Source organism: Syzygium oleosum, unplaced genomic scaffold, assembly GCF_021117445.2.
Source record: "Syzygium oleosum isolate NSW1041296 unplaced genomic scaffold, Sole_v2.1 Sole_v2.01, whole genome shotgun sequence".
NCBI classification, from domain to species: domain Eukaryota; kingdom Viridiplantae; phylum Streptophyta; class Magnoliopsida; order Myrtales; family Myrtaceae; genus Syzygium; species Syzygium oleosum.
The window spans coordinates 8,481,380-8,507,895 of record NW_026607485.1 but is presented as its reverse complement, the minus strand read 5'-3'; the positions used below and the strand labels follow the sequence as shown (position 1 = coordinate 8,507,895).

General features: G+C 44.7%; 6 protein-coding genes and 1 pseudogene across 7 annotated transcripts; 1 reads left to right on the top strand and 6 right to left on the bottom strand.

The window, feature by feature from the left end:
• Positions 1–1,520: 1,520 nt before the first annotated feature.
• Positions 1,521–2,858, top strand: LOC115677695 (non-specific lipid transfer protein GPI-anchored 5). Its single transcript, XM_030600896.2, has 3 exons — positions 1,521–2,213; positions 2,308–2,367; positions 2,502–2,858. Exons 1-3 carry the CDS (start codon positions 1,895–1,897, stop codon positions 2,633–2,635), a joined length of 513 nt encoding a protein of 170 aa, XP_030456756.1. The 5' UTR covers positions 1,521–1,894; the 3' UTR covers positions 2,636–2,858.
• An 80-nt stretch (positions 2,859–2,938) lies between these two features.
• On the bottom strand, positions 2,939–5,632 carry LOC115677694 (protein CDC73 homolog). 2 transcript variants are annotated; one of them, XR_004005311.2, is made up of 4 exons: positions 4,481–5,632; positions 4,212–4,294; positions 3,893–4,074; positions 2,939–3,334 (listed from the first exon to the last, which is right to left on the bottom strand). XR_004005311.2 is itself a non-coding variant. In XM_030600895.2 (4 exons), the coding sequence occupies exons 1-3, from the start codon at positions 5,553–5,555 to the stop codon at positions 3,982–3,984; spliced, it is 1,251 nt and encodes a 416-aa protein (XP_030456755.1). In that variant the 5' UTR covers positions 5,556–5,632; the 3' UTR covers positions 2,939–3,334; positions 3,934–3,981. The 2 variants fall into 2 exon arrangements, 1 of the variants encoding a protein (XP_030456755.1); XM_030600895.2 differs by having other exon boundaries at positions 3,934–4,074.
• A 3,594-nt stretch (positions 5,633–9,226) lies between these two features.
• Positions 9,227–10,043, bottom strand: LOC115677630 (uncharacterized). The gene has a single exon (XM_030600816.2). The coding sequence runs from the start codon at positions 9,906–9,908 to the stop codon at positions 9,342–9,344; it is 567 nt and encodes a 188-aa protein (XP_030456676.1). The 5' UTR covers positions 9,909–10,043; the 3' UTR covers positions 9,227–9,341.
• A 1,179-nt stretch (positions 10,044–11,222) lies between these two features.
• LOC115677631 (uncharacterized) lies at positions 11,223–12,183 on the bottom strand. The gene has a single exon (XM_030600817.2). It carries the CDS (start codon positions 11,929–11,931, stop codon positions 11,368–11,370), a length of 564 nt encoding a protein of 187 aa, XP_030456677.1. The 5' UTR covers positions 11,932–12,183; the 3' UTR covers positions 11,223–11,367.
• A 2,419-nt stretch (positions 12,184–14,602) lies between these two features.
• On the bottom strand, positions 14,603–15,423 carry LOC130134550 (uncharacterized). Its single transcript, XM_056312336.1, has one exon. The coding sequence runs from the start codon at positions 15,421–15,423 to the stop codon at positions 14,866–14,868; it is 558 nt and encodes a 185-aa protein (XP_056168311.1). The 3' UTR covers positions 14,603–14,865.
• Positions 15,424–20,441: 5,018 nt separating this feature from the next.
• LOC115677623 (uncharacterized) lies at positions 20,442–21,022 on the bottom strand (annotated as a pseudogene).
• A 1,935-nt stretch (positions 21,023–22,957) lies between these two features.
• On the bottom strand, positions 22,958–23,943 carry LOC115668112 (uncharacterized). The gene has a single exon (XM_030589618.2). The coding sequence runs from the start codon at positions 23,727–23,729 to the stop codon at positions 23,166–23,168; it is 564 nt and encodes a 187-aa protein (XP_030445478.1). The 5' UTR covers positions 23,730–23,943; the 3' UTR covers positions 22,958–23,165.
• Between the last annotated feature and the right edge of the window lie 2,573 nt (positions 23,944–26,516).

Genomic DNA, 26,516 nt, shown 5'->3' with positions numbered 1-26,516 from the left:
AAGCATCGTTTCGCCACTAAATTATAAGTTCGGTTCCTATTGTTTCTTCTAAAATTGCTCTGGATGCACTAAGATTGGACTGTCCGCCTTGCGGTCTCATGGCTAAAATCGAACTTAACCCAGAAAAGAGATCCTATCAAGAGGTGCTAAGGCCGGCAAAATGGGTCAAGAACCCATATTTTAACTCATTTAATGTCTGACCAAAAAAAAATTCATGTAATGGACTAGTTTGAAACATTAATAAGAGGTTGAAATAGATTTGTCACACGGGAGCCCGACTAAAAAAATGGGCTTTTAATGGGTGTGATAGACCCATCTTTAACCCATTAATTAACTTAATTTAGGCCCCCCAAAAACTTATTGATTGAAAAAAGTGAAAGAGAGAGAGAGAAGAAGAAGCTTTCGCTTTCCCCCACTAGTCTCCACCACCAACACCTACGCTCACGGTTGCCGCCGTCCTCTCTGGTCTCTATGCACTCAGCCACGGCTCATCCTCGGTGTCGTTTTGAGCCTAAGCTCGGCCGACGCACTCGAGTTTTAGATCTGACCCGTATGGCTCGGGTTGACGTCAGATCTCCAAATCCATGTTATTTCCTTGACAGTCGATTTAAGTATCGCTATTAGTTCAAGATCCCAACGATTTACATCATATATATCTTCCTCCGTGTAGTCTCCTGTTAAATTAGATCAAATTTCTAGCCCCATGAAAAATAACAAGAGATGGGTTCTGAATCTCTGATGGCTTTTTTTTTTTTTTTGGGGGGGGGGGGGGGTGTCAGATGGTTCTAATAGCTTGATTTGTCAAGTTTTTTAATTATTATCTCATTTCCCAATTTATTCATGTTTGATTTGTTGTCAATTTGCTTTTCCCATATTTTAAAGTAACAATTCTTAAGTATCGAAGCAATAAGGGTTATCTGGATCATTTTGGGTCAGACCTATTTTCGACTCACCCAAACCTATACTACCCACCGATTTGTTAGGTCTTAAGTGGTGCTAACAAGCTCAAATTCTTCATTTGCAAAATCCCATGTACTCCGCCACTGGGCATGCGATCCTACGGTAAGTGAATCGAGTGAGGTGGAGACGTTTGATTTCAAGTATAGGATTCGACTTCCACGCTCTGTTAAGAGGCAAAGTAAAAATTTAAGAGAAAGAAAAGAGAGTTAGAGCATGACGGATTAAAAAAAAAATCGCATGTACTCCCATCCATTGTAAAGAAACTTATGAGTTGTCAAGCTTTTAAGTTGATGATTTCAAAAAAGATCGGCTTTGTTCAGAACCACGAATTTCATATTAGCTAAAGCTACGAGCACGTCACGATGTCCGCATCGTTCACAAAATTCTTTTATGCATCCCCCCCAACATTCCTCTTCCATGACAAGTCCCATTTAACCTTTTTTCTTTGCTTAAATATCCATGGATTCTAAAAGCAAAAGCTGTAACACAACCATCAGAGTCGCAAGAAAAAGGTAGAGTCAGAGACACGTTATGCTTTCTTCAATTGACAGGCTTCGCAAAAGTCTCCCCTTTTGAACACTCTCTAGAAAAAGACCAACCCGGATGAGATAAGCGGCATGAACGTAGCTAGAAATAGGTTTGGTCACCTACAAAAACGCGCCCAAATTGCCCTGTCACCACTCACCAGGTTTGACATTTACCTTTTTCCTCAAACAAATCGTCAGGCAAGTTCTAGGACTAGTTTGTTTGGTCACCCACATAAGTTCCTCTCTCGCTTGTCTCTCCCTCCAATTTCCCCTACATAAACCCCCCATTTCCTAATCTCCTCTACAGTTCAGCAAAACACATTTTCTTAGCACTTAGACAAGCATTCTCGGAACATTGGTTTGCGAGTAGAGAGCGAGAGAGAGAGAGAGAGACGTTAACTGTATCGATGGCGGATAGAAGGATGGAGGCGGCTCTGGTTCTTGCCACAGTGGCCATGCTCTGGGTCAGAGTGGCGGCTCAGTCGAGCTGCACGAACGTGCTGATAAGCCTCTCCCCGTGCCTCAACTACATCACAGGGAACTCCTCCACCCCGTCCTCGAATTGCTGCACACAGCTCGCCAGCGTTGTCCGCTCCCAGCCTCAGTGCTTGTGCCAGGTGCTTACTGGAGGCGGCTCTTCGCTAGGGATCAACGTCAATCAGACTCAAGCTCTGGCTCTACCGGGTGCCTGCAATGTTCAGACCCCGCCCATTAGCAGCTGCAATGGTAAGCAAATAGGCTAAACGATGATGGTTTTCAGTTTTTCCATACAAAAAGGATCAGATGTATAGTACTCACATTGACACTGGATTTGATGCAGCCACTTCTCCGGCCGAATCTCCATCAGAGACTCCAGAATCTCCAACTGCAGTTCCTTCAGGTACAGGAGCATCCATCCTGCTTAGTTCTGATATTGACCCTCGTTTCTTCAACAATAAAGATTTTCAGACTAGTGTATAACATGGCTTGCAATGAGTTAAAAGAAATGAAATTGATCACAAAATCTACATGCAGGAAATGGATCCAAAACCATACCATCGACACAAGAAGATGGCTCATCAGATGCAGGCTCCATCAAGCTATCGATTCCTCTGCTTCTTGTCCTCCTCTTGACAGGATCGTATGTCTCGATGCTGTCCTCACACTAATCATCTCTTCCTCCACCAATTAGTTCTGCGCAATATCTGTCCGAATGCATTGGAGTATTCTTTATTGTTTTGTATTCTAGCTCGACCCCCAGTATAGGCAGGGCGAGTGAGTTCTATAATTCTTACTACACCTTGAGTTTTGTGTATCTACTACTGCTGGAGAGAGACTGGCTGTCTTTCTTCTAAATAAAACAGGCATCTGCCTACTCTTTGTATGCCTTTATATTTATATCTATCTTATCGATGGCAAATTTACAAGGCAACAATTGCTTTATGATGAATTTTGTGGATTCAAAAAAAAAATTAAAAACAATGACCATTAATATCAAGCTCTTGAGTTTCACACGAGATAATCTAGGAAGTGCAAAGCACATGAAATATTCGGACCTTAAGGATACATCTACAAAGAACTCCATGAAGCTTCAATGCCTAGAAACATCAAAATTATAAAACCATTTCTTCACAATCACCCTCGTTTCTTTATTAAGAGATGACAACAGCAAATTTGAGTTTGCCTCTGGAGAAAAATCTTGAAGCAGGACGCAGTGATTCGATCATTCCAGTTCCCGATGCCACACGGAACTTGTACCTTGGTTCTTGTTCTTTGCTGTTCAAGCATATGTGGATCAGTTGCAAGCTCCGATTGTTGTATACTTGCACAGTTCCGAGTTTTGGATAAGTCAGGAAGTTGAGTCTTTACTGTCCATTGCAAAAATGGAAGCAGGATGAGCACATCTGCCAATCTTAACCAGCTGAAATTCAAAAGGCTAATAGGACAACTGCTTCATCCATTAAATAGAAAGGCACAAAACCAACGATTGTGTTTTTATGAACAGGATTTCTGGAGCAAGCAACTTGTACGAGCAGTATGACATCAGTTTGATATTACACTTGTTTATCAGAACATAGTGACGGTCTGCTACAGTTGCTCAACTACAAGTAATAAGATTTAAAAAGTACAGAGAAAAAACATTTTTACTTCTGCAAATGTACAGACATCAACACCTCATTGGTTTAAGCTTTTAATTCTAGAATAGTAATACTTAGCAAGAATACCAACGTAATTATAAGGTGACTGGTTCTCCTGGAAACAATTCCCTTTAAAGAGGATGTTGAAACGTGATTTCCATTCAGGAGATACTACATCAAAACACTGCAAGTATCTCACTGCTAAAGCACTAACAAAACGACCTATCAACCAGAACTCAACCAATAAGTATGCCAACATGATAAACCAAGTCCATTAAATGACAGTACCAAAGTAAATCGACAGCATTTACAAAGGTCAAAGAGCTCACGACTGTCCAGAAGACCTCACAAAGCTTTCTCGACAAACTCCTGGCCAATTAAGCATGCGATCGTGACCGAACAAATTCTTCTAGTTTTTCCCACACCTCAAGAGCAGCAGCCCGATCCTGATGTCGCTTATTTTTACTTATCTGCACATTGAATTGAATTCGCTCACATATCAGCAATCTTGACAGCAACTAACAAAAAGCAACCGCATTTACAGGCAATCTTTGTAGAACTCGTAATAAAATGATCTGACGGCTCAAAGTGTAAATTCAGTACCCACCGAGATAATCTTTACATTCCACTGCTTTACAATTTTCGCAGATTCCACGCTGTCATCTTCAAACCTCATAAAGAACCCAATTACTGCAACTCATTAACAATAGAAAAAAATCCACAATCAGCATGTCATTCCATCCCCATAAGCACAGAGAAAATAGCAGATAAGGTCTCAAGCTCACTAACTATATAACAAACCTAGCAACTCCATATATGCCAACTCAACACATCAATCCACAAAACAACATTCAATTCCAATCAAACCAAACCCACTCTTATTGAAGATCTCCACGTGGTCCTTGAAAGGCCAGTCCTTGAACTGCCACTCCTTCCCCAACACGAAGACCGCCACGACCCGGTCCCAATCCTCCGACTTCAATGCCGACGGCTTATCCCTCACCTCGTAGGCCGTCACCACCCTATCCCTACTGAACTTCTTCTGCACCGTGACGCAATCCGGCTTCGGCCCCTTCATCTGCTTCGCCTTCACATCCGTGGGGATAAAAACCCCATCTTCCAAGAACTCCTTCACATTGTATATCGTGATCAGCGTCTGGAACGCGCTGGGCACGAGGATTATCGGCACGCCCTCCCCGATCTTGCTCCCCTTGAGGTTCAGTTTCGGCTTAATCGCAGAATCCCCAAACCCTAGCTCCTCGCCGAACCCCAGCCCCCTGTCCTCCGCGCCCATCAGGCGGCTCTTCGCCACCAGCCCATCCTTCCGCTGCTGCGACTCGATCCTCTGCCGCTCCTCCTCGCGCCGCGTCGAGGCGACGAGCACGGAGTAGAAGTCCCGGTTCTTGCACTCCAGGATCGCCTCCCGGTCCTTGAGCGGCCGCTCGACCGCCCGTACCAGGGCCATCACATCGACCGCCGCCGCGTCCTCCTCCGCCTCCCCCTCGGGCTCGGCGGCGAAGGCGGAGGCGGAGGCGGGGGCGGCGGCGAAGGCGAAGGCGAAGGCGTCGGGGGGCATGGCGGGGTCGGCGGCGGCGGCGGCGGCGGAGGCGGAGGCGGAGGAGGAGGAGGAAGGGAAGAGCTGGATGGCGTCGGAGGAGGAGATCTTGCCCTGGAGGTAGTCGAGGAGGGGCTTGCGGTCGATGAAGGTGACGGTGGGGAGGTGGCGGAGGCGGGCGGACTGGATGTAGTCGGTGTGCTTGAGGTGGTGGTGGGTGACGAAGAAGAGGAGGGTCTCCAGGGTGTAGAGGCTGCCCTGCTTGGACCGGTACGCCGTCTCGGCGGCGCACGGGAAGGAGTAGTCGGTGCCGAACCGGAACTCCTCGCCGGCGCGGACCACCTTCTCGAGGTCGCCGCGCATGGTGAAGTCGCGGAGGGCGGAGAGCGGGTCCATCGGCGGCGGCGGCGGCGGCGGAGCAGGAGGCGGGGTAGGGCGGCGTGCGCGGTGGGGGTAGTAGTGTGCGCCTGTAGTTAATGGGTACACGGCGGAAGAAAGTGAGAGGAAATTTTTTATACCAGGCGGGCTCGAAATATTTCCTTCTTAGAACCGAGGCCCGCCAATACAAAACGCTCCTGAAACTTATATATATATACACACACATATATAATATAGATGGCTTACTTTTAAAGGGAAAATGACACAAACGATTTCTGAATTTTGATTTAATGTGTAATTTGATCTTTGAATTTTTAATTTGTTTAATGTAGTCCCTGAACTTTAACCCAATGTTCAGCGTGATCCGTGAACTTTTAATTTTGTTCAATGTGGTCCCTGAACTTTTTTTTGTATATGTTCAATATTATCCCCGAACTTTGTAAAAATGTTCGATGTAGTTCTTCCATAAATTCAAGTTTAGGGACTATGTTGTATGTTTTCATGTAGTTTAGGGACTAAATTGAACATGTATCAAATATTCTGGGACCACGTTAAATAAATTAAAAGTTCATGGACCACGTTGAACAATAACCTAAAGTTCATGGACTACATTGAACAAATTAATAGTTTAGGGACTAAATTGCACATTGAGCCAAAATTCAAGGACTCTTTATGTCATTATCCTACCCCCATTTTTAAACCATAAACAATTCATATTATTGGGATGTGATTCATATTTTGCTCCGACAGTAAGGTACAGCGCTCTCCAGTGAGTTGATGGGGTCCGGGGGTCATAGGAGGTAGCGCCCCTGCGATAGCAGGGGGCTTTTATATTTTAAGCATGTACTTTATTGATAGTTTGGGATTTAACCCATGAATAGCTACTATTATCCATATATCTATTCTCATTCTCTTGTAATCGAGAGATATATTATAGAGGTGCTGGTGCAAATTATGATGGAATCATCTACTGAACGTAACCCTTGATGAATCGGAATGAAAATCTTATGTCTCAGTTTTCTTTTCTCGCATTTATTCTCTATTTCCTTATGTTTGTGCGTCGAATCCTAAAACATATCTCTATTCTCAAAACTACTTATATACCTCTCACTTCAATAAAATTATTTGCCTATTCGCAATTTCGTCATCTCACTTTTCAAAAATACCTTTGCCCCTCACTCCCACATCGGCACTACTCCCTCGTCTCTCGATCTCCTTCGGGCTGAGCTTGCGCCCTGGCCGCACCGGACCTGAGCTCACGGCCGTGGCCTATGGAGTTTGGAGGTCGCGGCCATGGACCGGATCTAGCAACTCATGGCGAGGGGAGGAGGGGGTGTGGAGGTTAGGGTTTGTAGGAGGGTTTGGTGTTTCGAGAATTTGTAAGAAGAGGCAATTTGATCGTTTCAAAGTTCAGAGGAAATCTTATTATAAAAAACAGAGGTATTATTCTGGTCATGAACCGAAAAGGGAGGCATATTTCTTTGCATTTTTTTCTTTAATTTAATAATTTCAATGTTTTCGTTCAGATCAATTTATTTGCTCTCTGTCTTCTTCAAGCTCGCACCATGGCCTTGCCAAATCTGAGCTCATGGCCATAGCCATCGAAGTTTCGAGCTCGCGGCCATAGGCCAAATCCGACGACTCCCGGTGAGGGGAGGTGTCGAATGCATCGTGGTCGAGATCAAAATTATGACCCCCCATGTTAAAAAGTTGCATGCGAAACCATGTGAGTGACCCGATCTTATTATTTAATAACTAAAATCTCTAATAATGTCGAGTGAAAAAAAAAAAAAGGAACCAAGCTGTTAAAATTCAAAAAAATGCTATTCAATCCAACAAATTTATTACAGAAAATGATATCAAAAGTATCATAACTTTCGTACACCGCTCACTTTTTTTTAGTTGAATAGGGGGCTCATCTTAATACCATAACTTTTCGACGGATTACTTCAGTGCCACTTAGTAAAAAAACGATCGCTTCAATGCCAACTCTAATGTCGGATGCCAAAAATTCGACATGACAGTATTTTATTATGTTTTTCCGAGATCAACATGACTTGTCGGAGGTCTGAGTCAACATAAATAGCCCAAAACGAGTTCGTTCAACAAGTCTGCCCCAAATTTAAACGCTAATTCAAACAAATCAAGCCATTTCCCCTTTTTCAACCCTAATTTGGACTATCAACTTTGTAGTGGCCACAGAGATGCCAAAGTCGTTTTGAACCAAAGACTTGCCGATGCCAAGCACGAATCAACCTTCGTTTTGATCCTACGACAAACTCCAACGACGATTTGTAAACGCGTGGCGATGACAAGTCATGACGGAAAGCCGGGCATTCCGTGCTCGCAACTATAGGACGAACGATGGTGGTGATACGAAAAAAGAACGGAACAGAGCGAGATGAGGTCGAGGCAATTCAAGATAGATTTGACAATCCTGAGAGGCTTTGCTATGTGTACGAGTGTCGCCAGGGATAGGGGCACGAGGACAAAGCACTGCCGTGAAGTGGGTCACCGTCGAAATACACGAACTCATTAAAACAAAAAATTGCCAAAAACAAGGGGCTCTAGGGGAAACCAGGGCTTCTATGGCCGCCGCTAAGGCACAGGACGGGTGTCTGGAACTTTAGGAATTGTGTGAACAAAGGTTTAAAGGAGACAAGCGAGCTCTTGAAAAGCGAAAACAGGGCCTCTCGACCAAGCTCTCTAGAGTTGACGCTAGCGATCGCCGGTGGTCGATCGGGGATCGGTAATGGTGGTGACTTTATTTTGGAAAGTCGAATGGCGTGCGTGTGCTGATATGGTGATTGTGATCGTGGTTTAGAGAGAGGACTCAGGCCAACCATGTCCTAAATCATGGCCTGGGATCTTTTTCCCTTCGTTTTTCGTTCTCAACACTCATCATGCTCTTCAAAGTATCCAAGGCAAAAGAAGATTTCAAGAGACACGTCACGTAATTCCACCCCGATCCTAGAAAAGATGTAACCTCGGAAGCTGAACAATAGTTTCAAATCGGGTATCTGAGCTTTGGTTCAATGGCTCCTCGTCGTACAAAGGCCGTTTGGGAAACCAACTAATAACACAAGGGGGCTTCTCGGCAACGGGATGGTAGCCGACCTCGCGGTTGTACCACTTGTTGAGGTCGAGCACGACGTGATAGAGGGACTCGGGTAGGCACGCCTGGGCGTCAAACGGAGGTGCGACGAGGGCCATCAGGAGGAAGAAGAGGAAGAGGATTGCGTCGATCAGCTTCAGGAGAGCACCCGTTTTTGTTTTGATGGAGTTTTTGTGGTCTGTTGGACAGGGCAGTGAAAATTGGATGTGTGAGAAAGGTTAGAAAGTGACTATGTTTGATCTGGAATCTAGAGAAGGATAGTGAGTCCATGGAAGCGGCAAGGAGATCACTTGCAACTTTGATGAAGGGAAGTATCCAATAATTTGACTTCTTTTCCATGTGGACTTCTTTTTCAGATGCATTAACATTTAATTAAAAAGCCACGTAAGATTTTTTTGCTAGATTTTATCTTCAGAGCCACTTAAGTGATCGTTTTTTTCTCCTCAAAAGTTTGACATCAAAATAAGCACCGTACAAAAATTATGACATTTCTAGTATCATTTTCTCAATTTATTGCAAACTCAAAAGCGCGCACACCATGTAGACGCCTTACTTCGCAGAGAAGCGGTTAATTGGTTCAGCTTGGCCGGAAGGTTTACAATTTACGTAGGAAGTTTTCCAAGCAAATTGAAGACGATTCTATAATCAACTTCTGCAATATAATGCGAGCAACATTAATGCTGAATACATCAGGAATCAAGATCGGTAGAGAGACGGCTGAACACGACCACATCCCTGGTCCTCCCTTTGAACACTTGATACTCCCTCAGCACCCCCTCCCTCGCGAACCCGGCCTTCTCCAGCACCCTCTGCGACGCCTTGTTCTCCACGTCCACGATCGCCTCCACCCTCTCCAGCTCCGGCCTCCCCCTGCCGAACACCTCCGCCACCGCCATCCTCACCGCCTCCGTCGTGATCCCCCTCCCCCAGTAGCCCCGGGCCAGCGCGTAGCCCAGCTCCCCCCGGCAAGCCTCCGACCCGGCCTCGTTCCGCGTCACCGAGACCTGCCCCACCGCCCTGCCGTCGACGCAGATGGCCCGGAAGTAAGGGTGGGGGAGAACGGTGCCGGCGATGTAGGCGAGGGCGTCATCGCGGCTCGTGTAGGGCTCGAACCTGCAGAAGTGGGCGACATCCGGGTCGCTGGCCCAGACCATGAAGTCGTCGACGTCGGAGAGCTGCAGAGGGCGGAGGGAGATTACGCCGCCGCCGCCGCCGCAGCCTGAGGTGTGGGGGGTTTGTTGCTCCTGCTCCTCCATCGGAAGATCGAGAGTGGTGAACCAGCGTCGTCGTTGTTGATGCGATGACGATAACTTCTTCAAGGGAAGATGAGCGGAAGGGGTGTTCTTACATGTTAGATTTCATGGAGATCGATGCCAATGATGGTAGATGAAGTTGCGTAGCAGTTGGACATGGAGGTCAAAGTCAATGGCATCAATGAGGTCGCGGGACTAGCCAAAGATGGGGACTAGAGAGTATAATAATCTAAGAAATCTATAAAATGGGGAGCTTGCTGCTTTGACAAGATTCTACACCTTTCCTTCTTCAAATTTAAAAAAAAAAAACCCCGGAAAATCTTTTTCTCTGAAATCCTAGCTTTGATTATCGAGTAAATATCACATTTTCTGGCGGTGTAAAAAAGAACTTTCGACTAGCGACTTTATTCGCCGCCAATTCGATAGTTAATGAGAGAGTTGATAGTTAAAATTCTCAAATCAAATATAGATCAGACCGTTTGTGTACAATTTTCTTTAAAAATAACAGTGGAATACGCTCTAATTTTCCTTGATTATATGCCTAAATCATGTGGTCTCGTGACTTTCAAAAGGGTCGAGGAGATTCTTGCTGTCCAAAACATAAAGATTCTTGTAGTCTGTTAGCTCTATGACGAGCACATATTGGTCCAAATACTCCAAAAAGATGTAAAAAAATTTCTTTATTCATTCGCATACAAATAAAGTAGCCAACGAAGGATGTGAACTTGTTTGTGCTTTCGGATGCATGAAAAACTCAAAATATATGGGAAAATTGTCCAAAAAGTCATAATCCTATTATATTTTTACCAATTCAATTATAAATCTTTCAATTTTGTCAATTGAGTCTTTAACATATTCACGTTTTGCCTATTGTGTCTATCCAGTCAATTTTAGTTAGAAATTGCTAATGTAGATAATTTTTAAATATTTTTCTATTATTTTTTTCTTTTCTTTCTTTCTTTTTTTTTTCTTTCAAGCTCGGCTAGGGTCGCTGGCACAACCTCGCCGGTCACAAGCGAGGGCCGGCCAACTCTCACCGGCCGAGGGCAAGGGTCGCGGCCCTCACGAGCTTGCCTAGATCTCGTGAGGGCTACGAAGCCCTCGCCAAGGTCCCCGCAAAGCCCTCGTTGGTCACGGACAACGGCCGGGACCCTTGCCCAGTGGCCGACGAGTGTCGCTGGCTCTCGCCTGTGGTCGGCGAAGAAGGTGCGCACGATGGTCAGGTAGATAAAGTTGGACAGGAAAGCGACCTGATCCAGTTGCTTAGGAGCTAGAATCTCCAATAATGGGCCGAAAAAGAGGAATTATGCTGCCAAATTTCAAATCCAATCGAGCAATTCATTACAAGCTCAAAAGCGCAACACTACATTTCAAGTTACTTACCTAGTTTTCGAAGCAAATGCATGACCATAGCGAAGTCAACTTGTGCATTACAGTGGGAGCGACGTTCATGCTGTATATATCAAGAATCTTCATCAGTAGAGAGACGACTGAACATCACTGCATCCCTGGTCCTCCCTTTGATCCAGAGATACTTCCTCAGCACCCCCTCTCTCGTGAACCCGGCCTTCTCCAACACCCTCTGCGACGCCTTGTTCTCCGCGTACACGATCGCCTCCACCCTCTCCAGCTCCGCCCTCTCCCTGAACACCTCCGCCACCGCCATCCTCACCGCCTCCGTCGCGATCCCCCTCCCCCAGTAGCCCGAGCCCAGCGCGTAGCTCAGCTCCCCCCGGCAGGCCTCCATCCTGTCCTCGTTCCGCGTGATCGAGAGGGCCCCGATCGGCCTGCTGTCAAGGCAGATGGCCTGATAGTAAGGGTGGGGGAGGACGGTGCCGGCGATGTAGGCCAGGGCGTCGTCGCGGCTAGTGTAGGGCTCCCACCTGCAGAAGCGGGCGACATCCGGGTCGGAGGCCCACACCATGAAGTCGTCCACGTCGGAGAGTTGCAGAGGGCGAAGGGAGATTTCGCCGCCCCCGCCACCGCCACCCGAGGTCTGGGTGGTTTGTTGCACCCGCTCCTCCATGGGAAGATCTCGAGTGTGGTGAACGGGGGTTGATGCAGGCAATGAGACGATGGTGATAACTTCTTTAGGGGAAGATAGAGAGGAAGGGTGTTGTTATATCAGGTGCACTGAGATCGATGGTGATGATGGTAGAAGAAGTTGCGGAGAATGTTGGGAAAGTAAAGTTAAAGTGGGATGGAATCAACGAGGTCATGGACCGCAACAGAGATGGGACTTTTCAGCGGAAAGCAAGGAGTAGTACATTGTACATCTGGTGAAGTGAGTGGACACTGGGGAGTAGTGGAGGGGAGACGGGGTGTGTTAGGTGATGGAAGCTAGGGTTTTGAGAGAAAGTTTGGTAGTTTGGGGATTTGCAAGAAGGGGTAATTTGATTTTTCTTAAAATAAGGATTTTAGGTAGTGAATTGGTTTCAAGGTCAGAGTCAACTAGGCTTGATTAAAATTAAGTTATGAAGGAATATTTTGGGCGAATACAGAGGAGATCAGAGTAGCCAATGCAATAGGAATCTTGGACAATGCGATGCGAGAAGCACCTTGCTTCGAGGAAATCTAACTTGGGAAAACTCCAGTACAGTAGGTGGTCGGGAACGAATTGAATACTTGGGCCAATTCTTATATGTCTTGGTCTCAAGCAAGTCACGTTGGTCAAGAGAGTTCGATCCTATCTCTCGGATGGAGCGTAGGGCCTTCGATCCCGGTACATTATGAGGTATGCAAGCTCCGAGCAAGTTGCACCGGATCAATTATACATATAACAGACATTGTTAGAGGTGGAAAAATTCAGTCTACAGATGGTCTTCATCAAGATTGATCATATAGATTGAGGCCACTTGTGGAGATTCTTTTTACGGGAGAAAAATTCCAATCCATTGATGTCCCCATCCACCTAACTTCATCATGCGAGAAGTTCTGTCGTTTCGGAAAAAGAAAATCAGAGAGAGTCTATATAATTCTGGACACAAAGTGGTCTGCACTCGGGAAATGCCGCATAGGAAGTAAAATCTTGAATGCATCGACCCGAACGCAGCAATTCTGCAAAAAGTTTGCCCTGACTGCGAAAGATCCGTCTTAAAATGGGTGTTCCACTTAGTGCTCCTTCTCCTTTAACATCCCAGGCTGTGAATGGTACTGCCATTTCCTAAGCATTTTTCATTCATTTAGTTCTCTTAGACTTAAAGCCTTTCATTTAGTAGTATCGGTTTGTTACTTTCATTGACCTGGCTGGACGGAATCACATTCGGTGGTGATTGGAGAGTGAAACGTTATCAGTTCTTCTGTCATGCTTCATCCTTAGCTGCAAAACCATATCAAGGACCATGGCCCTTTTAAATCACTATATTATGCTTGTATATTGACCAGAATGTACAGTACTGTGTCCCTAAGTGTCAAGGTCCGGGCTGTTGGTCCAGTTCAAAGGACTGTGCGGTGTGTATTATAGTATACTGGCTGACTCGAGTATGCAGTGTCCCGATGCTAAGGCGCATCGAGATCGTTTTTAAGAAAGAAAGACCTACCAACTGGCTCAGCAGGAGACCTACGTCTCTCGTAATTTTGGTTGATTCGGAGGGAATGAGAAATCTAAGCCCGGCCACCAACTGTTCCCCATGGATGGCATACTACCAGACCTAGAGGGGTAAGCCCATTTCTCCCTTTCAGGAACATGAAGATATGCAACTCTGTCAAACAACACCAGCCCTGAGGAAGCTCAACGTTCGGTTGTGAGTCTGAGTCTGCCATTTTGATCAATCTCCCCAAATGTAGATGGATGGAAGCAAAGGATTGAAGAGATGAAAATGAAGTTGTGGAAGATCAGAAACATTGAATAGTGCTTATGGGGACCAACTTCAGCAAGCCTTAACATAGGTAGAGATGGACTCATGGAGATGCAATAGTTCGAAAGAATGAAAATCCCCTAGGACGGCGGTGGAGATGAAGAGGCAAAAAGGAATGTCACGTCTGTCAATTACATCCGCAATTGACGGTCGCGATTATACATAAGAAATTCAATGATTGAGAATGGAAAACGATTTAACTTCCTTGCCATGTTTCAAGCAGTTTTCGAAATTAAAATGTGAGACGTGGCATGAAGCTTATCTACTCTCAAACTCTCGAGATCCGGGGGGGCAAGTGATAGAGAATTAAGTTTTTGAAGTTACCCATCCACTTGGCAAAGTAACGAAATTGGCCGGCGGGACTATACCATAATGAGCTCATCTATCCCGACGGCATTTCAATTACATGAAATAGTTAGAAACATGGCATATCTTCTAATAAACTCAACGAACACATCATGGTTGAAATCAAAATTTTGACATGATCGATGACCAGTGTGCAAGATGTTCAGGCAGATAAAGTTGGAGAGGAAAACATGTGGGTGAGCCGATCTAGTTGTTCACGAAGTAAAAGTCTATGATAATTTTGGAAAACAGAGGAACCAAGCTGCCAAATTTTCAGATGCAATCGATCCAATCCAGCTATTTATCACAAAAGTCTAGTATATGATTTATTTCCGTATTATGTTTACTATTATATTCGATCGTTATTTTTCTCAACTGAGTTTGAATGTGTTGTGGTCTATTAGCTCTCCGACAGGCGTATCTTAGTCCAAATACTTGGGAATCATGTTAAAACTCCCTTCATCCATTCTCATACAAAAAAAGTTGCCAACGAGGGATGTGAACTTGTCTGCGTTTTTTATGCATGAAAACGGTGAAACATATCATGTCTCGTAATCTATTTAACGAAAGCATCATGCAATCGATCCAATCCGACAATTTATTACAAACTCAAAAGCGCACATGCTTTCAACCAAAAAAATAGAAAAAAAAGCGCACATGCTGCATTTAGGATTACGTACGAAGTTTTCCGAGCATTGGATGACGATTAGAAAGTTAACTTCTGCGATAAAATGCGAGCCACATTCATGCTGAATATATCAAGAATGATCATCGGTGGAGAGACGACTGAAGACGACCACATCCCTTGTCTTCCCTTTGACCACTACATACTTCCTCAGCACCCCCTCCCTCGTGAACCCGGCCTTCTCCAACACCCTCTGCGACGCCTTGTTCTCCACGACCACGATCGCCTCCACCCTCTCCAGCTCCGGCCTCCCCCCGAACACCTCCGCCACCGCCATCCTCACCACCTCCGTCGTGATCCCCCTCCCCCAGTAGCCCAAGGCCAGCGCGTAGCCCAGCTCCCCCCGGCAAGCTTCCGACCCAGCCTCGTTCCGCGTCACAAAGACCTGCCCAACCGGCCTGCCGTTGACGCAGATGGCACGGAAGTAAGGGTGAGGGAGAACGGTGCCAGCAATGTAGGCAAGGGCGTCGTTGCGGCTCGTGTAGGGCTCCCACCTGCAGAGCTGGGCCACGTCCGGGTCGGAGGCCCACACCATGAAGTCATCCACGTCGGAGAGTTGCAGAGGGCGGAGGGAGATTTCGCCGCTGCTGCCGCCTGAGTTGTGGGTGGTTTGTTGCTCCTGCTCCTCCATTGGAAGAACGAGTGTGGTGAGCGGGCGTTGACGTAGGCGATGAGGTGATGATAACTTCTTTAGGGGAAGATAGAGAGGACCGTGGTGCGTGGTGGCGGGGAGAAAATTTGGCAGCATGGAGATTTGCGAACAAAGGGTAATTTGCCTTTTTTTAAAGTAAGGATTTTAGGTAGCGAAATTGGTTTTATGGTCAAAGCCTACCTATATTGAATAAAAGGGTGAATTCCCTAAAAAACCCCAAACTTTAGGTCAAGTCCTAAATCTGCCCCGAATTTTTTTTTGTCTAAGAAAAAACCCTAAACTTTAGGTCAAGTCCCAAATCTGCCCCAAACTTTTTTTTGTCTCGAAAAAAACCCCAAACTTTAGGTCCAGTCCCAAATTTACCCCGAACTTTTTTTTGTCTCGGAAAAAACCCCAAATTTTAAATTCAGTCCCAAATCTACCCCGTATTTTGTTTTATGTAAAAAAATCAGCAAATTTCAATTTATTTTCAAAAATATACCCCCGTGATCCCGTCCCAACTTGACGTGACACTTCCACGTCATAACAAATCAACATCAGCAAAGTAATGGGGCGATAGGAACAGACCGACGTTGCATTTTCACTTCGACAACAAATCAAACCAAATAAAAATTATTGAAATTCTCCAAAATAAAACCAAATAAAATCATTTATTATCGACGTGGAAATGCCACGTTAAGTTGGAACTGGATCATCGGGGTATATTTTTGAAAATAAATTGAATTTTGGTGATTTTTTTTACATAAAACAAAATTTGAGGCAGATTTGGGACTGAACCTAAAGTTTGGGGTTTTTTTCAAGACAAAAAAAAGTTCGTGGCAGATTTGGGATTTGACCTAAAGTTTGGGGTTTTTTCTGAGACAAAAAAAAGTTCGGGGCAGATTTGAGATTTAACCTAAAGTTTGGGGTTTTTTAGGAAATTAGGCCGTGGTGGGTGGTGGCGGGAAGAAAATTTGGCAGCATGGAGATTTGCGAACAAATGGTAATTTGCCTTTTTTTAAAGTAAGGATTTTAGGTAGCGAATTGGTTTTATGGTCAAAGCCTACCTTATACTGAATAAAATTAGTCATGAAGGAATATTGTGGGCGAATACAGAGGAGTCAGTTCAATAGGAATCTTGGACATGCGATGCAAGGAGGACCTTGTTTTGAGGAAATCAACTTGTGAATAGTAGTAGGTGGTCGGGATCCGCCAAAAAAAACAAAATAGTAGGTGGTCGGGCACCAATTAGTTATTGGCCAATTCTTATATGTCTTGATCTCGACTCTTTAACAAGTCATGATAATCAAACCACTGGAATTTACCCTAGTGATCATCCTTCCTACTTGAGAAAAAGGAGGTGAGGAGTTCGATTTCTCATCTTTTCAGGGGGCTAGGCATGAGAACGTTTAGTTTCGGATGTGCGTTTCGATTTTCACGCTCTGCAAAGAGGCAGGGTAAAAGTCTAAGAGTGAGTTGAGAGCTAAAGTAAGAAAGATAAAAATAAAAATAAAAAGTCATGATGGTTATCATATCACATGGAGCTCAGGGCCTTCAATTACAGAACTTAACGGAGCACGCGAGCTCCGAGTGAATAAATCAGGATCCATCGTATCTGATTAAGGCCTCTCGTGGAGAATTGTATTTACGAGAAGAAGTTTCCAACCAATTGATGTCTCTGTCCACCTAACTTTGTCATAATGTGGTGTAGTCGTTTCGGATTAAAGAAATCGAAGATTTATGTAATTTTGCACGTCATTATTAATTTGGATGGAAAGATTTGATATTTGTAGTTTTTTTTTTGTAGAAATTAACTGATTAAATAAAACAACTTGTTGTGGTCTGTGTAAGATAAAATTTCCGCTCATGTAGCCCTCTCTCTCTCTCCCTCTCGTTTTTGTTTTCTATTTAAAGCACTCCCCTTGTTTGTCTGTTCAAACTGAAAATTAAAAAAATATGATTATTGCGTTGGAGAAGTCTTTCCCAGAGAAAATGCGAAAGAGAGAAATGTATAATTTATGTATATTTTGATGTATATAATGAAGAGTACATTAAGTTATTTATAGTCATTACAGGATGACTATATACATTAATAAAATATTATAATATCAATTACAATCATTTAGAAAGATACTAGGGATCTTCTAAATATCCTAAATATTTCTAATATTCCATGAAGCACGTGATATCATATAAAGTGATAGTTTATTTTAATATGCTTGGTGCGCTTATGAAAAACCATCATTATGAGCTATTTCAAAATCACCCTGATTTTGGCCCAAAATATATATATATATATATAGTCTCAATAAACGATTATTCCACAGTTATGACGGACTCTTATGTTTTTTAACAACCATCGCAACCATAGTAATTCAGATGTCGTATTAACAAAAGCACAATATTTTGCTTCGATGCTAGATCGAGAGACAATGGTCTATTTCTTGCTACATCATGAGATGTGTGAGTTACCTAGAAAGAAGCAATAGCCTAAAGTGAAGCAACGACCAAGAGGGTTACCATCGCTAGGGGTGTCAATGGGTCGGGTCAGGTCGGGTTTTCATGATACCCGACCCGATCCAAAATATTGGACATATGTGTTCGACCCGACCCGAGACAAGACCCGAACAAGATAAAGCTACACGATCGGGCCGGGTCATGTCGGGTCGGGGCGAGTTTTGTGTTTCAAATAATGAATTCATAGATATAGAGAGAGAGAGAGAGAGAGAGAGAGAGAGACGCCATTGTTGCGGATCCCGAATTCATCATCTTCCCAGCAGCACCCCGTGCATCACCGCCCCAGCCTCAGCGATTCAACCGCCGCCGCGGCATCGCCGCCTTCTGCGCCCACCGTCCTGGCATCGTTGCTGCCGCAGCAGGAGGACTCCGCGTCGTCGACGAGCCCGCCGCGTTCCACCTCTCTCTCTCTCTGTCTCTCTCTCTCTTCCAAAGTTGCATCTGCACTTTGCACTTTTCTTGCATTTGATTTGATATGACTTGATGGGTGTTCCATCAAATTGAAAACTCAAGTTCGGCGCACTCTCCATTTGGAGCTCGCTTGCTCGCTCGGAGTCCGAGCTCTGCCTCTCTCAAGCTCTCGCTCTTGGAGCTACTACACGCACTCGACTTCTCGGGCGATCATTGCGGACCCTTTGAAGCGCATCGAAGTCCCGGGCTTACGCCCCCTCATGCCAGGTTTCGGATCCTTCGAGGGAGCCATTCTCTTCTCTCTGCATGTTTTTAGCCCAACGTAAGAGTGCGTGCCGGCGCAGGAACTCAGCCTCTCTGATTACCAGGTAATTTTTGTTTACTTTTCGCTCGCGGTTGAAACTTGGAGCGGCATTCCTGTGGAATTCAAGTGCATTAGATTGGTGTTGCATGCGTCATTAGAATCCATCGGCCATCTTTCTGTCCAAAGCCTCTGAAAGTCTTCTTCTTGCCGATGATGTCGCGTTGTGCTGATCAAATGGTCATCGGTTCAGTCTGGGTTTTACCGCGTCTCGTTGGTGAGCTTGAGGACGCCGCGGCCGTCGATCTCGGCGACGCCGCTGAGGGTGATGTTGCCGGCGGCGGCGGCGCGGCGGAACCCGGGGAAGAAGAAGTCGGCGGCAGGGTCCTGGGATCTTAAGGGTTTTGGTTATTGTTTGGGTTGGGCTTGGGTACCCAAGCCCAATAGATCCAAACAATACCCAATTCTTTTTATTGTAACACAAACAAGTTGAGATCCAACCCGACCTAATAAGAAAATTTCGTGTTCGGGTCGGGTCGGTTCGTGTTTCGGTTCGGATATTGTGTTTGGTTTTGACACTCCTAACCAGCGCACGGCATCGGAATAAGCCCTCAACTCTAAAGTAGAGTGAGTAGAAAAGCAAAGATCATGAAATAAGGTATCCTTTTTTTTGTCAAAAATAAGGTACCCTTGACATAGTGAAGAACGCAAAGGACAGCATCAAAGTGAGGCATACATACTGTGGTCATAAACCGACTGACAATATGAACAGTATAGGCAATGTCAAGAAGAATAATAGTGAGATATATGGGATTACCAACCATCTGTCAATAAAGTGTGGAATTCAGGAGAAGAGTTCTATCTTTGTCATAAAATTTTGCATTAATCTCAATGGGAATTGTAGCATTCTTATTATCAATGAGTCCCGTTCGAGAAACAATATTAGCGGTGTATTTCACTTGTGAGATATTAGCCGCACGAATCTAAAGCAACCTCCAAGCCAAGAAAATAATTGAGTCGTCCAAAATCTTTCATTTCAAACTGGTGACTGAGATACTGGTGGAGTTTTGTAATGCCGGTATTATCATTGCTCGTAATAACACCATGTCGTTCACATAAAATAATAGCAAAATATACTCACAAGATGTTTGCGGCACAACAAAAAATAATTGAGTCTTCTAAGATATTTCATTTCAACAATCAGAATGATATTCGGAGGATTTCTAATCTCAAGACGACCAAATGCATCTATTGGGTATAATTGGGGGTTGAAAACACGAGAGTGTTTGATTAATTCGAGTGTAGTTGTAATTTCTATTATATTACTTGTGGAGAGTGTTTGACTAACTTGAGTATTGTTTTCTTTGTAAAAAAAGTCATATCAACCGAACCACGTAAATTTAATATATGATTTATTTCCTTATTATGTTTATTATTATGTTCAATCGTTATATTCTCAACCAAGAATTTGAATGTGTTGTGATCTATTAGCTTTCCAACAAGCAGATCTTAGTCCAATGACTTGGGAATTATGTTAAAACTCCCTCTATCCATTCTCATACAAAAGAAGTTGCCAACGAGGGATGTGAACTTATTTGCGTTTTTTGTACATGAAAATGGGGAAACATATATTGTCTCGTAATCTATTTAAAGAAAGCATCATGCAATCGATCCAATCCAACAATTTATTACAAACTCAAAAGCGCACATGCTGCGTTTATGATTGCGTACGAAGTTTTCCAAGCAAATGGATGACAATTAAAACGTGAACTTTTGCAATGAAATGCGAACCACATTCATGCTGAATATATCAAGAATCATCATCAGTGGAGAAACGACTAAACACGACCGCATCCCTTGTCCTCCCTTTGACCGCTGCATACTTCCTCAGCACACCCTCCCTCCTGAACCCGGCCTTCTCCAACACTATATGCGACGCCTTGTTCTCCATGTCCACCATCGCCTCCACCATCTCTAGCTCCAGCCTCTCCCCAAACACCTCCGCCACCGCCATCCTCACTGCCTCTGTTGCAATCCCCCTCCCCAAGTAGCCCGATCACAGTGCGTAGCTCAGCTCCCCCTGGCAAGCCTCCATCCCTGCCTCGTTCCGCGTCACTGAGACAGCCCAACCGGCCTGCCATTGAGGCAGATGGCCTGGAGGTAAGGGTGAGTTAGGACAGTGCCACCGATGTAGGCCCGGGCGTCGTTGCGGCTCATGTAGGGCTCCCACCAGCAAAAGCAGGCGATATCCGGGTCGGTGGCCCACATTATGAAGTCGCCAACGTCAGAGAGTTGCAGAGGCCGGAGGGAGATTTCGCCTCCACCGCCGCCGCCTGAGGTGTGGGTGGTTTGTTGCCCCTGCTCCTCCATTGGAAGATCGAGTGTGGTGAACCGGCGTTGATTTAGGCGATGAGATGATGATAATTTCTTTAGGGGAAGATAGAGAGGAAGGGTGTCGTTATATTAGATGCATTGAGATCGATGGTGATGATGGTAGATATGTTGCGGAGAATTTTGGGAATTAAGGTTATAGTGGATGGAATCAATGAGTTCCTGGACTGACCAAAGATGGGACCTTTCAGTGGAGAGCATGGAGCAGTACATTGTATATATGGTTTGGTAGTTTGGAGATGGGGTCTAGCCATCTAGCTGATGGAACCTATTGTTTGAGTTAAAGTTTGGTAGAATGGAGATTTGCAAGAAGGGATAGTTTGCTTTATTTCAAAGTAGGGATTTTATGAATAGACGATAGTAAATTGGTTTCAAGGTCAAAGTCAACAAGCTTGTTTAAAATTAAGTTATGAAGAAATATTTTGGGCAAATACAGAGGAGATCAGAGTAGTCAGTGCAATAGGAATCTTGGACATGCGATGCAAGAAGCAACTTGCTTTGAGGAAATCTAACTCGGGAAAACTCCAGTACAGTAGGTGGTCGGGAATGAATTAATACTTGGGCCAATTCTTGTATGTCTTGGTCTCAAGCAAGTCATGCTGGTAAAGAGAGCTCGATCCTATCTCTCGCCTGGAGCATAGGGCCTGCCTTCGATCACGGTACATTCGGTGGTGATTGGAGAGTGCGGAACGTTATCAGTTCTTCTGTCATGCTCCATTCTTAGCTGCAAAACCATATCGAGGACCACGGTCCTTGTATACCACTATATTATGCTTTTATATTTACCAGAATAGACGGTTCCGTGTACCTAAGTGTCAAGGTCCGGGCTGTTGGCCCAGTTCAAAGGACTATGCGGTTTGTATTATCCTCGACAATGGGTAGTATACTAGCTGACTTGAGCAACCAATGTCCTGATGCTAAGGCGCATCGAGATCGTTTTTAAATAAGAAAGACCCTTCAACTGGCCCGGCAGGAGACCTACCTCTCGCATAATTTTGGTCGATTTGGAGGGAATAAGAAATCTAAGCCCGGTCACCAATTGTTCCCCATGGATGGCAGAAAACCAGACCTAGAGGGGTAAAGCCCATTCCTCCCTTTCAGGAACATGAAGATATACAACTCTTTCAAACAACAGCAGCCCTGAGGAAGCGCAACGTTCGGTTGTGAGTCTGAGCCTGCCTTTTTTATCATTCTCCCCAATTGTAGATGGATAAAAGCAAAGGATTGAAGAGATGAAAGGAAGTGAGGAAGATCTGAAAAAAAGAATAGTGCTCATGTGAACCAACTTCAGCAGGCCTTAACATAGGTATAGATGGACTCATAGAGATGCAATAGTTCGAAAGAATAAAAATCCCCTAGGACGGCGGTGGAGATGAAGAGGCAAAAAGAAATGTCACGTCCGGTTGTGAGTCTGAGTCTGCCATTTTGATCAATCTCCCCAATTGTAGATGGATAAAGCCAAAGGATTGAAGAGATGAAAGGAAGTTGAGGAAGATCAGAAAAAAAGAATAGTGCTTATGGGAACCAACTTCAGCAGGCCTTAAACATAGGTATAGATGGACTCATAGAGATACAATAGTTTGAAAGGAAGTATGTTTCACGCAGTTTTCGAGATTAAAATGTGAGACATGGCATGAAGCTTATCTACTCTCAAACTCGAGAATTCCCACGGGCTCGAGAGCCACGGAGGGGGGGGGATATGGTGGGCAAGTGATTGAGAAGTTTTGGCCGGCGGGACTGTACTATAATGAGCTCATCCATCCTGACGACATTCGAATTACATAAAATAGTTAGAAACATGGCATATCTTCTAATAAACTCAACGAACACATCATGGTCGAAATCAAAATTTTGACATGATCGATGACCAGTGTGCTAGATGTTCAGGCAGATAAAGTTGGACAGGAAACCATGTGGGTGAGCCGATCTAGTTGTTCACGAAGTAAAAGTCTATGATAATGTTGGAAAACAGAGGAACCGAGCTGCCAAATTTTCAAATGCAATCGATCCAATCCAGCAATTTATTACAAAATCAACAGCGCAGACACTGCATTCAAGATTACGTAAGAAGTTTCCCAACCAAATGGGAGCCACATTCATGCTGAATATACTTCAAGAATCATCAATCAGTATCAGTAGAGAGACGACTGAACATGAACGCATCCCTGGTCCTCCCCTTGAGCACGTAGTACTTCCTCAGCACCCCCTCCCTCCTGAACCCGGCCTTCTCCAGCACCCTCTGCGACGCCTTGTTCTCCACGTCCGCCACCGCCTCCACCCTCTCCAGCTCCGGCCTCCCCCCGAACACCTCCGCCACCGCCATCCTCACCGCCTCCGTCATGATCCCCCTCCCCCAGTAGCCCAAGGCCATCGCGTAGCCCAGCTCCCCCCGGCAAGCCTCGCTCGCGGCCTCGTTCCGCGTCACCGAGACCTGCCCAACCGGCCTGCCGTCGAGGCAGATGGCCATGAAGTACGGGTGGGGGAGGACGGTGCCGGCGATGTAGGCCAGGGCGTCGTCGCGGCTCGTGTAGGGCTCCCACCTGCACCACCGGGCCACGTCCGGGTCGGAGGCCCACACCATGAAGTCGTCCACGTCGGAGAGTTGCAGAGGACGGAGGGAGACTCCGCCGCCGCTGCCGCTGCCGCTGCCTGAGGCGGGGATGGTGTGCTGCTCCTGCTCCTCCATTGGAAAGATGGAAAGATGGAGTGTAGTGAATGGGCGTTGATGTCGTCGATGAGACGATGATAAACTTCCTTGGGAGAAAGATGAGAGGAAGGACGTTCTTTTTGTATATCGAGATTCATCGACATCCACGGCGATGATGGTGGAAGAAGAAGCTGCGGAGAAGTTGGGAATTCAAGGTCAAAGTCGATGAAATCGATGAGGTCATGGCCGGGTCAAAGATGGCGAATTTTGAGTGGAGAGCAAGGAAGGAAAGGAAGGAGAAGCAATGCATGATGGTGACGTGGCATGGAGGAGGGCGGCTACTGGATGGGCTCCACAATTTGTCAGCCACCTAAGAAGATAAAGATGTGGTAAAATATCCTTACTTGATTGACAAGTCTTACTATTGCATATCCTTGGTCGTGTTGAACAGTTAGATTCGATACGGCGCAACTGAAATCCACGTGATCTAACGGCGCATATGTACATTGGGGTAGTTTCATTGCAAGAACAACCGGATTAACATCGAGTATGCGGTCTAGTTAACGAACACACTGAAAATGCGAACATGTGTTGGCTAGTACTCATCCTAAGGCGATCAGCCGAGAGCTAAAACTCGGCCTCAACGATCACGGTTTCTACTTGAGCAGCTCCTTCCCTAATCGAGTAATGGCACTGATCTAGGATTGGTATTTCTAAAACTGAAAATTTGATGATCCTAGCACTTTTGGGGCAACAGCAAAATTATCATATAGTATGGCGAATCGACGATACCTGATCAAAATTAATTATCAAAAGTGTTAGGGAATTAAATAGACGAGGAACCATGAGCCAAAGATCACTGAGAGACCTAAAATTTGAATGGAGACCACTTTGGCAATGACGAAAATAGCCTGTGGATTCACTTGAGATTAACATGACAATTTGGTTTTGAGGTAATTTAAGTTGAACGGTCAGAAAAGGAATTTCTTCGTAGATGAATTGTATATAAATATAGTAGAATAGATGTATACCCCAAGTTTCCCGTCTATTAAACCTTCTTTAAGCAATAGTAGATGAGATTTTAAGTAACCTACTAGACGCTTCACGTGGCAAAGTAACAAAATTGGGCTGGAGACAATACCGCCGGAAGGTCATTCATTGCGACCGGCATGGAGATTAGACACCACTTAACCATTATTTCGTTGGCAACCACAACGGTGCCACCACTCATTCAAAAGCCACGCATGCACTGATCATCAAAGCGGTTTCACTGCTGCAGGCAAAGCACTACAGTAGTAAAAGGTCTCTAGTGTTCTTAATGAACATTTGTCCATGCATATTGCCAATTGCCAATAAGAGTCACCACTTGTCAGCCGCGACCCACTAAGAGAAATGTTTGTGTAAGTTAAAAGGGCTCTTTCAAATGAGGAGTTCGACTCTAGTGAATTTGAATACCCTGCATCCCCATTCTCTTCCAATTACTGGCTTAATCATCGGAGGGCCAATCCAGGTCCTAAACCAGGATGCCTTAACCCGGATTTCGTGTTGCAGATCAACCCTAAAAGCCAGGCCTTACTTGACGGGATGATTCCCAAGTTCAGCATTAACACGAATGTAGCAGCTCGTGACCTTTGTTAACTTTCATTTCACTTGATTTGTTCGTGCAATTGATGGGAAAAGTACCAAAAAATTCTTAAATATATTGCGTTTGGGACAATTCAATCATAAATCTTTTAATTGTGTCAATTGAGTTCTAAATCTTTTGACGACTTTACAATATAATTCACCCCGTCAATTTTAGTTAGAAATCGCTGATATAAAACCAATGAGGTCATGACTTGGCCAAAGATGGCGACTTTCGAGTGGAGAGGGAGGAGTAGCGTACATAGCGGTGGTGATGTGACATGGAGGACAGCGGCTAATGGATGTGCCAGCCACCAAGAAGGAAAAAATGGTAATATATCCCTACATGATTTACAAGTCTAACCATTTCAAGGCGACAAATTGAATCCACACAATTTAATTGATAATATATATTATGCTCATGTCATTCGGATGCACGCAAGAACAACCCAATTAACATAGAGTATATAGTCTAGTTAATATGTGGCCTTGTCAGAAAATCCTTTTGCATTTTGAGCAGTCAGGTAATTCCCGGTAATTTATTCATTGAGCAATTGCGAGAGGCTAAATGCTGTGGGGATTTGAGCATAATCAAGGGTTAGGAAATACGCGAGTGTGTGAACGATTGTAATCATGTAATTCTCTAATTCATTGGTGAATTATTGGTGGTTGGCTCTCTTCGTGGAACTCCGACCAAAACAGGTAAATCTCTCATGTCATTTATTGTTCCCCATTTTATTTTGTCTCATAAATGCATCTCCTTGTGTCCCAATATAATTGCAAAAATCTGGTCCGTTTTATAACAAATTGTTATCATACATATGAGGGAAAATTATTTAAAAAGTTCTAAACATAGTGCACACAATTCGGCTATAAACCTTTCAATTTTGCCAATTGAGTTATAAACATTTTCACTTTTTACCAATCGAGTCCATCCGGCCAATGTTGATCAGAAATCGCTAATGTGGACGTCGACCGTCCTGTATGGCTGATGTGGATAATTTTTAATAATATTTTAATATTTTTCGAATATATTTATTTCTTTTCTTTTCTTTTTCTTTAATTTTTTTTTCTTTTTCTTCCCTTCCTCTTCCTCTCCATCATCACCACCTCCTCCGTTGTCGCCTCAACCTCCGCCACCTCCACAGGGTTTGTCTTCGCCGCCACCGCCATCAATCGTTGGTTCAGCTCTGCTCTCTAAAA

Coding starts and splice junctions, on each gene's coding strand:
- LOC115677695 (XM_030600896.2), top strand. CDS start 1,895: ATGGCGGATAGAAGGATGGAGGCGGCTCTGGTTCTTGCCACAGTGGCC. Junction 2,214..2,307: donor GCCCATTAGCAGCTGCAATG/GTAAGCAAATAG, acceptor GATTTGATGCAG/CCACTTCTCCGGCCGAATCT. Junction 2,368..2,501: donor TCCAACTGCAGTTCCTTCAG/GTACAGGAGCAT, acceptor ATCTACATGCAG/GAAATGGATCCAAAACCATA.
- LOC115677694 (XM_030600895.2), bottom strand. CDS start 5,555: ATGGACCCGCTCTCCGCCCTCCGCGACTTCACCATGCGCGGCGACCTC. Junction 4,295..4,480: donor CGTGGAGATCTTCAATAAGA/GTGGGTTTGGTT, acceptor AATGAGTTGCAG/TAATTGGGTTCTTTATGAGG. Junction 4,075..4,211: donor GGAATGTAAAGATTATCTCG/GTGGGTACTGAA, acceptor TTCAATGTGCAG/ATAAGTAAAAATAAGCGACA.
- LOC115677630 (XM_030600816.2), bottom strand. CDS start 9,908: ATGGAGGAGCAGGAGCAACAAACCCCCCACACCTCAGGCTGCGGCGGC.
- LOC115677631 (XM_030600817.2), bottom strand. CDS start 11,931: ATGGAGGAGCGGGTGCAACAAACCACCCAGACCTCGGGTGGCGGTGGC.
- LOC130134550 (XM_056312336.1), bottom strand. CDS start 15,423: ATGGAGGAGCAGGAGCAACAAACCACCCACAACTCAGGCGGCAGCAGC.
- LOC115668112 (XM_030589618.2), bottom strand. CDS start 23,729: ATGGAGGAGCAGGAGCAGCACACCATCCCCGCCTCAGGCAGCGGCAGC.